The following is a 10,526-nucleotide window of genomic DNA, read 5'->3' as shown; positions in this document are numbered from 1 at the left end:
CTTGCCTGAAATGGTCCTGATCTAGCGTTATTTTTGGGGTCAATTCGAAATCCAAGATGGCCACCACAGCCACCATCTTGAAAACACATTTTGAACTTCTTCTCAAGTTCTACCAGTGCAATTTGGCTGAAACTTGCCTGAAATAATCCTAACCAAGTGTTATTTTTGGGGTCGATTGGAAATCCAAGATGGCCGCCCTCTTGGAAATGCATTTTGAACTTCTTCTCAAGTTCTACCGGTGCGATTTGGCTGAAACTTGCCTGAAATGATTTGGACATGGTCCCAACAAAGTGTTGTTATTTTCGGGTTGATCGAAAATCCAAGCTGACCGTCACAGCTGCCATCTTGAAAACACATTTTGACCTTCTTCTCAAGTTCTACTGGTGAGATTTAGCTGAAACTTGCCTGAAATGATCCCGACATGGTCCAAACCAAGTGCTGTTATTTTTTGGGTTGTTCCCAAATCCAAGATGGCCACCATATCTAATTAATTTTCTATAAGACTGTTGCTTAGGTTGTCAGATGACCGTTAAGACCCTTTGGGCCTCTTGTTTTGAGAAATTACAGGTGCCGAAAAAGAATTGTTCCCTACCTAGAGAGTAGGACAGGGAAATTTCTACCCTAGGAGGAGATTTCTCCACCCTACCCTTAAAGTAGGAAAAGATCATATTAATCTCAATGGAGCATACTATAAAAGATACTAATAGGACACACTTGCAGGAAGATAAATGCAAAATACATACAGGAGGGGAATTTTCCAGTATGATATGCTGACACAATATCATCACCCCATGCCTCTGCCCTCTTTGAAATAGAGAAGTTTTGAAGACAGAACAAGATTATAAGACTCTTTTATATGTGGATATTAAGGATAGGGATATTCTACCTGAGGGTCACAAAATGTTGTAAAACCCGAGGCTTGCCAAGGGTTTTACAACATTTTTTGATCCAGAGGGTAGAATATCCCTATCCTTCATATATCCATGTATGAAAGAGTATTTTTCTCTCATACCTCTACGTTTTATTGCAATTTTACTGCTATTATTTTCCATCATTTTGAAATAAATTCGGAAAATAACGCGACTGCAAGTCAAATTTCCATACATGAAAATTGCGTGATATTTTCAATGCAAATCCTGTTGTTTGTATCTTTTAAAGTAAATCCAGCTTAATTTCTGAAAGAAATTGTTAAAACTGTGTCTAGAAAATAGTAATTTTGTTGACGCTGTGACGTCACAAGGCTTTATTGCATGGTAGCCATGCAATACAGCTTCAGGCGACATGGGTGTATTGCCCTAGACCAGCCAGTATTATACGTGTAGGTTTGAGAGAAAAAAGGGGATTGGACAAAAAAAAGTCAGTATTAACCTTACAGACAGTAAATCTTAAAGATAAGATTATTCAGCTAAATATTTAAATATTTGTTTTACAATTATTTTATTTTCTATATCATATGAACAATGTGAATTCACAGCATCCTCATCAAAGTCCATATATATCACACACCACTAAATAAACAGTTGAGAAAGATTCCAATAGTTTCTTAACTCCAGACCTAGATGTCTTTTAGTGTGTCACGAAATTCAACAATTTAAGTCCTTTCATTCATCTTAATACAGGTAGCTGGAGTTACTGAGCTGCACTTGTTTTGATATTCAACAAAGCTTTTCTACTGGAAAATCCACCATCGGCATACTCAGCAGGCGACATGGGCTTCTCAATAGTCTGTCAAGAAACAAAACATAATCAATATGGTTCATTGTAGTTACAGAGTAAGGCCACTGCCAGTGATTTTATCGATCATGTAATTTGCATCAATTGATGTGTTTTAACATTTTCTTTTGTTAAGACAGTACATGTTTTAAACATTGATTCAACAGGTAACAAGTTATTTTGATATTTAGAAATGTAAGCCAATGGCTAACTAATACACCCCGTCCCCTGTTACCTCTTATTTCAGACAATGCCTTTATGTTTCTATGGTAACCGTTATTGAAGCATGTGATGTGTCAAATTATAGACATCCATATGTTATATGTTGCACCAAGCTTGTATAGAAATGATCAAAATTCATTGGCCATTTTACAAAACCTTTGTAGTGATCATCGTGGCAATCAAAATTTTGGCAGAAAACCCTGCATGCACACTAACACATGGTCCTCAACATTGCTTCCCAGTTTTCCAGAAGCTAAGGAGAAGTTATGTGGACACAGTTGGGGGGGGGGGGGGGGGTGGGGTTGTTATGGTAATTAATAATTGATGAAATTTATTTTGACCCCAACTGCAAACGATGCAAGTAAATAAACCCCTACCGCTCAGGCGCTCACTTGTATCAAAGTGCGTGTAGCTGTGTACTATTTATAGACCACAGTGTCGCCAAAGCATTACAGGTAAATCGGTACAAATGCTACATTCAGGCCTCTCATCTCCGCCAATGTACATGTGACACACTTTCACACACATTAGCCAGATGCATAAGACGTAATTTTTCCTCAGAATATTTACAAAGGAAATAAACACTTTTGGGGTGAGATTATCAATATGGAAAACCACTGAATGGTTATTTAAGAAATACTATTATAAAAAAATGCAACTGGTAATTTAGCCCATAATGAAAACCATGTCTGTCGTACCTGCAACTAAATATTGAATATGAAAATATATTTTACAAACGACCCAGCATGACTGGAAATTTGCATGAAACTTATGGAGCATTTTATTCATGCCATGCGACACTGTCTCAGTAACGATGCCGTATTTACCGAGAACTTCACTGAATTGGCAATTCTCACAGCACTAGTACATATTTCAAAGTGCGAACTGAGAATTTTTTATAGTTTGTGTGACTATGTGTAATGAGCTTATGATTATTTATACACATGTATTTTTGTATTGATGTATAGAATCTGGATAGGGGTTTATATACTTGCATTGTTCGCTGTTGGGTGAGCATGAGTGTAAGTTATAAATCCCTTTCTTCCTACCAAATTTGCATAAGAGTAACACTTGAAGCATTCAGTCTAACACAATGGTGTTGGAAACTTACAACATAATCTGGTGATTTTATCCAAAGATAGTCCAGCCCCATATGGTTCTCCCAAGTCTGGAAAACAAACCATCACTTAGAAAAAACATTATCTGACTTCACAAGTCATAACATGAACATATTACATTGTATATAACATGTACAATCAACAACAATATGACTATGTAATCTTAAGTATAATATGAAAACCATTCCATAGTGGCTGTATTTTGTACCTTACTTTAGAATAATACTTGGTATTGTATAAATTCAAGAACTATAGGAAGTGGTGAAGTGTGAAATACTGACCCCCCCCCAAAAAAAAAGCTCTATACATTATGTTTTCTATGAGTAAAAACATGTGTAAACTAGCCTTTGACTTGGAATTTGTGATTGGACATATGATGCCCGAAAAGAGTGTTCTGTCGACTGACATGTTATTGACAATCTGAAATTAGGATTTGATTAATTTGGTTATAAGATATGACCCAAAATCAATAAAAAAAAAAAAACACAAACCTGCAGACCAATGGATTCCACTTACCTTGGGATGATATTTGACACTGTATGTAACTGCTAAGGCTATGCCATAAAATAGAAGTGCAAATGGAAGAACCTTCCTTTCTGAGGGTGGAGGGAAGGGCTGCAGTAAAAACAAAAATATTTTTTTAGCACAATAGTAAAGTTTGCTTGTGATGTGTAACTGAATTAAAGTCAGCGTCTTTGCTAAGAATTAAACATCAGCTGACACCCACTTATATATAATCTTAATGAACCAAAGTATTCAGTCTTCTCTTGCCAAACATTGGGATATTAGCAATAACCATTTACATGTACCTGCAAGTTCATACACCCTCCTACTCCCATAACATGAGAATCGACTGGTCAGCCGTTTTTTTATCGGACGTTATTTTGCGTTAGACACGACGTATTGTTCCAAAAGTGTCTCCTCGTTGGAGTAACACCCTCCTTGACTACAATCTTGAATACTAAACTTGAATAGTAAGAATACCAAGTGATATTGCAGGCACATTTGGCTCAACTAGGAAGGTAAAATTCACATAAAGAGAACTAGTGTATAATGATGTGCATATTTTAAAAAAATTTTTGAATTCTTCTGACCTTTATCAGGTCCGGTAGCACGCTAAATCTGGCTATATAGCTAGATTTGACTATATAGCCAAATCTAACAACACGTTATAGTGGACAAACAGGTGAGGTCTGGTCACATTTTTCTCGTGGAGTATGAAAGCATGGATGATGAAACATGTAAATCGGTGATATGAATAATGTTTGACTACTTGTTCATTTGCAGGCAACTTTTTAAAATTCCATCGTTGCAATTATTTAGTATTCATTATCACTATTCTTTGGTAAGAAAACTATAGCGAGGTGAACCAATATGGCGTCGTTGTGTCGTCTGCAGATAAGCATCCACATAATGAAGATTCGGGCCACAGGTGCGCTTGGAGCATGCAGATCCCGTGCAAATGGTGACCATGTGCAAAAAGTGCTATAGTAGGCTCATAAACAACAAGATATGTGGCATATTTCAAATGGGAAATTTGGATTTATATCTTTTTCATCAGAACATGAGGATGAATGGATGCGAGTACCAAAAAATGCAACGACGGATTTTTAAAAGTTCACCGGAAATTATTTTGGATGACAAAAATATTTCGTTTTGCCGATTCACAAGATTCGTCATTCAATTTTCGATGTGTATGCTGATTTTGTGACCAGGTATGTCACTTTTGTTTATATTTGTCCACTATATGTGTTGTCAGATTTGGCTATATAGTCAAATCTAGCTATACAGAGGACTCCACATAATCGAATAACGGTTATTCGAATATTTCGGTTATTTGCATAAAATTCTGCGGTCCCGATTTTTTCCTTCTTTATCTTTGTTTTTCAACTCCGTGTATTTGCATAGACTTTTACATGACCTCCGGTTATTTGAATAAAATATTTGGGAAATTCTGAAAATAAAATCGAATATTTTTCAATTTTGCAATATATTTTTAGCGAAATTCGTCGATATATGTTTCAAGATACTTCGCTTTTACTAGAAATCATCCTGGTAACAGATTAACGTTATAGTATGGCTTGTTATTTTATGCATGAATCTGCAAAGGTATTCGACGCTGTTACGATTTACATCAGCAGCGGTTGATCATAACTTTAGTATAATCACTGACTCAAACGTCTAATTAAAGCATCTGCACTTTCAAATATGTTTATTTATTAACGTAACGTACCTTAGTTCGCGATCGGTTGGAGAAACCATGCTTCCTTACAACAATCGCCATTCATGAGTAGTCTCGTTCAACCAGAGTCTTGTTGACTACGACAGACATGTGCGTATCAAGCGTCTCGTTGAACGAGACAAAAAAGCATGCAAAGTCGGCGTACAATGACTACCGCAAGTTTCGTACAGTATGTAAGCTTAGGATACAAAAGATACTTGCTACGTTAATTGTTTCATTGCTACTTGAATATGAATTAATTTCTGAAATGTTATCAAGCTATTCGCCGTATAGATCAACAATACAGGGAGAATTCTCAAAAGACATTTAGGTCGAGTGAACGCATGGCTTCATACCTGCCGCCATTTTCAAATTCATATGCACTACTAGTTGATCGGCACTTTGAAGTTTAATCACGATCGTAAGTTCATTTTGCCAGGCAAATGTACGTAAATTTGTTTATTATTTAGGTTCAGAATTGTAGACACAAATCCAATCCTGTTTAGTAGAATCTAATTGCATTTGATATCGATCGTTTAGCTGTTTCTCAAATATTCACGTGTCGATCTAACGTAAACAAGAATCTAATATTTTTTGTTATTAAACAATTAAAATCGATTTACAACTTCGAAAATAATTACTTGTGGTTCGTTTTAAGTGTAAATAATTTACGTATTTATCAAGTAAACGAAACAATATTTATTTGCCTATTCACATACATATGTGTGGGGTCAAACGGAGGTGCAAAATGTCATCTCCGCCTATTCGAATACTCCGGTTATTTGCATATTTTCTTCTGGAAAATGACCTATGCAAATAAGCGGAATCCTCTGTATAGCCAGATTTAGCGTGCTACCGGACCTGTTTATGACAGAAGCCATGGCTATTTTGACAGTTATGATGTTGCCAAAATTACAGATGTAAATTGTTTTATGTCAACAAAATTGTATTGTAGCGAGTTATACCTTTGGTGGTGCCCAAAACATGAGCTTATTTTGTATGTTGTGTTTGACCATATAGATGGCAGTCATTGGTTTCCCATACAGCCTTCTGAAGTAGTTTCTCGGTATAGGTTCGTACAATGGTTCCCCTGGAGATAACTGTTGATCTTTTATCCAGCGTGCACGCCTTGCTCGTTGTTCCGGTGTCATACCTTTCCCATCTTCGCCTAATAATCGTTCACGGTCATCTTTAAAGGGTTGGATGTTGAACGCAGGATATTTACTTTTTAAATTCATACCCTCTTGTCTCATTCTTCTTTCATACTGCCATGGTTTTTCCCCCTTTTGCAAATCATACCCCTCTCCTGGCTTTTTCACAAACATTTCAGCCGCCCAGTCCCCAAGCATTGACCTTGGCGGTGGGGTCCATGGCACCCGTTTCACTTTGGGCACCGGCGGTCCTACTCCAGCTTCGGCCATTTCTGTTTTGTCCTTGAAAATCAAAGTCGGTTAAACGCTTGAAATTGTGGGTAAAAATTAAAAAAGAACATACGACAATATTTCCGGACCGGATAATCTAAAAAGAAAAAAAAAATGAATTAAAAAGAAAAATAATGTTAGTATACTTGATATCATACTACTTTTGAATATTCCTATTTTTTTTCTTCATTTTTTTCATTTGTCAATATAATTAATCTGTCTTCCACTTAGAAAATTGAAAAGGGTACTGTACTATACAGTACAGTAGTATTTTTTGATAAATTACATATTTTCTTTGTTATTTATTCTACTTATTTTTATCAAATAATAATAATAAATATCTAATAACTAATACAGAAATAAGAAAATATTCATGTGTCAATACTTCAGTGTAAATTCAATTACTGTACAAGGGGGATAACTCGTGCGTTCTTATCGATACAACATTTCACGGAACTCTATTTCTTGTTGGTGTCCCCGAGTCCCTAGCTACAATGAGCTCCCAGAGGTGGTTCTATTACCTGTTGAGTCCCAGAGCCCATAGAAGTGGTACTATTACCTTTTGGTGTCCCTGAGCCCCAAGAAGTGGAACTATTACCTGTTCCTCAAAAGTGGTACTATTACAAATGTACCTGTTGGTGTCCCTGAGCCCCCAGAAGTGATACTATTACCTGTTGGTTTCCCTTAGCCCCCAAAAATGGTACTATTACCTGTTGGTGTCCATGAGCCCCCAGAAGTGGTACAATTACCTGTTTGTGTCCATGAGCCCCAAGAAGTGGTACAATTACCTGTTGGTGTCCATGAGCCCCCAGAAGTGGAACAATTACCTGTTGGTGTCCATGAGCCCCCAGAAATGGTACTATTACCTGTTGGTGTCCCTGAACCTCAAAAGTGGTACAATTACCTGTTGGTGTCCATGAGCCCCAAGAAGTGGTACAATTACCTGTTGGTGTCCATGAGCCCCCAGAAGTGGTACAATTACCTGTTGGTGTCCATGAGCCCCCAGAAGTATTACAATTACCTGTTGGTGTCCATGAGCCCCCAGAGGTGGTACAATTACCTGTTGGTGTCCATGATCCCCAGAAATGGTTGTATTACCTGTTGGTGTCCCTGAGCCCCCAGAAGTGGTACAATTACCTGTTGGAGCCCCTGAAACCCCCCTTAGTTGTACTATTACCTGTTGGTTTTCATAAGCCCTCAAAAGTGGTCCTATTAACTGTTGTGTTCCTGTGCCCTTAAAAGTGGTATTATTACCTATTGGTGTCCCTAAGCCCCCAGAAGTAGTACTATTACCTGTTGGTGTCCCTGAGCCCCGAGAAGTGGTACTATAACCTGTTGGTGTCCCTGAGCCCCCAGAAGTGGTACTATTACCTGTTGGTGTCCCTGAGCCCTCAGAAGTGGTACTATTATCTGTTGGTGTCCCTGAGCCCCAGAAGTGGTACTATTATCTGTTGGTGTCCCTGAGCCCCAGAAGTGGTACTATAACCTGTTGGTTTCCCTGTGCCCCCAGAAGTGGTACTATTATCTGTTGGTGTCCCTGAGCCCCGAGAAGTGGTACTATAACCTGTTGGTGTCCCTGAGCCCCCAGAAGTGGTACTATTACCTGTTGGTGTCCCTGAGCCCTCAGAAGTGGTACTATTATCTGTTGGTGTCCCTGAGCCCCAGAAGTGGTACTATTATCTGTTGGTGTCCCTGAGCCCCAGAAGTGGTACTATAACCTGTTGGTGTCCCTGAGCCCCCAGAAGTGGTACTATTATCTGTTGGTGTCCCTGAGCCCCGAGAAGTGGTACTATAACCTGTTGGTGTCCCTGAGCCCCCAGAAGTGGTACTATTACCTGTTGGTGTCCCTGAGCCCTCAGAAGTGGTACTATTATCTGTTGGTGTCCCTGAGCCCCAGAAGTGGTACTATTATCTGTTGGTGTCCCTTAGCCCCAGAAGTGGTACTATAACCTGTTGGTGTCCCTGAGTCCTCAGAAGTGGTACTATTATCTGTTGGTGTCCCTGAGCCCCAGAAGTGGTACTATTATCTGTTGGTGTCCCTGAGCCCCAGAAGTGGTACTATTACCTGTTGGTGTCCCTGAGCCCCAGAAGTGGTACTATTATCTGTTGGTGTCCCTGAGCCCCAGAAGTGGTACTATTATCTGTTGGTGTCCCTGAGCCCCAGAAGTGGTACTATAACCTGTTGGTGTCCCTGAGCCCCTAGAAGAAGTGGTACTATTACCTGTTGGTGTCCCTGAGCCCCGAGAAGTGGTACTATAACCTGTTGGTGTCCCTGAGCCCCCAGAAGTGGTACTATTACCTGTTGGTGTCCTGACCTCCCTGAGCCCTCAGAAGTGGTACTATTATCTGTTGGTGTCCCTGAGCCCCAGAAGTGGTACTATTATCTGTTGGTGTGTCCCTGAGCCCCAGAAGTGGTACTATAACCTGTTGGTGTCCCTGAGTCCCAGAAGTGGTACTATTATCTGTTGGTGTCCCTGAGCCCCAGAAGTGGTACTATTATCTGTTGGTGTCCCTGAGCCCCAGAAGTGGTACTATTACCTGTTGGTGTCCCTGAGCCCCAGAAGTGGTACTATTACCTGTTGGTGTCCCTGAGCCCAGAAGTGTACATCCTGGTGCCCTGAGCCCTCAGAAGTGGTACTATTATCTGTTGGTGTCCCTGAGCCCCGAGAAGTGGTACTATTACCTGTTGGTGTCCCTGAGCCCCCAGAAGTGGTACTATTACCTGTTGGTGTCCCTGAGCCCTCAGAAGTGGTACTATTATCTGTTGGTGTCCCTGAGCCCCAGAAGTGGTACTATTATCTGTTGGTGTCCCTGAGCCCCAGAAGTGGTACTATAACCTGTTGGTGTCCCTGAGCCCCCAGAAGTGGTACTATTACCTGTTGGTGTCCCTGAGCCCCCAGAAGTGGTACTATTACCTGTTGGTGTCCCTGAGCCCCCAGAAGTGGTACTATTACCTGTTGGTGTCCCTGAGCCCTCAGAAGTGGTACTATTATCTGTTGGTGTCCCTGAGCCCCAGAAGTGGTACTATTATCTGTTGGTGCCCTGAGAGCCCCAGAAGTGGTACTATAACCTGTTGGTGTCCCTGAGTCCTCAGAAGTGGTACTATTATCTGTTGGTGTCCCTGAGCCCCAGAAGTGGTACTATTATCTGTTGGTGTCCCTGAGCCCCAGAAGTGGTACTATTACCTGTTGGTGTCCCTGAGCCCTCAGAAGTGGTACTATTATCTGTTGGTGTCCCTGAGCCCCAGAAGTGGTACTATAACCTGTTGGTGTCCCTGAGCCCCCAGAAGTGGTACTATAACCTGTTGGTGTCCCTGAGCCCCCAGAAGTGGTACTATTACCTGTTGGTGTCCCTGAGCCCCCAGAAGTGGTACAATTACCTGTTGGCGTCCATGAGCTCCCAGAAATTGTACTATTACATGTAGGTGTCCTGTCCCTGAACCTCAAAAGTGGTACAATTACCTGTTGGTGTCCCTGAGCCCTCAGAAGTGGTACTATAACCTGTTGGAGCCCCTGAAACCCCCATTAGTTGTACAATTACCTGTTGGTTTTCATAAGCCCTCAAAAGCGGTCCTATTAACTGTTGTGTTCCTTAGCCCTCAAAAGTGGTATTATTACCTATTGGTGTCCCTAAGCCCCCAGAAGTAGTACTATTACCTGTTGGTGTCCCTGAGCCCCGAGAAGTGGAACTATAACCTGTTGGTGTCCCTGAGCCCACATAAGTTGTACAATTACTTGTTGGTGTCCCTGAGCCCTCAGAAGTGGTACTATTATCTGTTGGTTTTCCTAAGTCCTCAGAAGTGGTACTATTACCTGTTGATGTCCCTGAACC

General features: G+C 40.4%; 1 protein-coding gene across 1 annotated transcript; it reads right to left on the bottom strand.

Moving 5' to 3' along the window:
* Nucleotides 1-1,412: 1,412 nt before the first annotated feature.
* LOC138325787 (uncharacterized) lies at nt 1,413-6,723 on the bottom strand. Its single transcript, XM_069271690.1, has 4 exons — nt 6,240-6,723; nt 3,570-3,668; nt 3,047-3,103; nt 1,413-1,725 (listed from the first exon to the last, which is right to left on the bottom strand). The coding sequence occupies exons 1-4, from the start codon at nt 6,693-6,695 to the stop codon at nt 1,630-1,632; spliced, it is 708 nt and encodes a 235-aa protein (XP_069127791.1). The 5' UTR covers nt 6,696-6,723; the 3' UTR covers nt 1,413-1,629.
* Nucleotides 6,724-10,526: the final 3,803 nt, after the last annotated feature.

The sequence above is a fragment of the Argopecten irradians genome, chromosome 6 (genome assembly GCF_041381155.1).
Source record: "Argopecten irradians isolate NY chromosome 6, Ai_NY, whole genome shotgun sequence".
Lineage (NCBI taxonomy): Eukaryota > Metazoa > Mollusca > Bivalvia > Pectinida > Pectinidae > Argopecten > Argopecten irradians.
This window is presented reverse-complemented; position numbering and strand designations above follow the sequence as displayed.

Excerpts from the sequence above, each read along its gene's own strand:
- LOC138325787 (XM_069271690.1), bottom strand. The coding sequence starts at position 6,695 with ATGGCCGAAGCTGGAGTAGGACCGCCGGTGCCCAAAGTGAAACGGGTG. Across the intron at positions 3,669-6,239 it reads TGTTTTGGGCACCACCAAAG|CCCTTCCCTCCACCCTCAGA; the intron begins GTATAACTCGCT and ends TTTTTACTGCAG. Across the intron at positions 3,104-3,569 it reads GTGTCAAATATCATCCCAAG|ACTTGGGAGAACCATATGGG; the intron begins GTAAGTGGAATC and ends TTTGTTTTCCAG.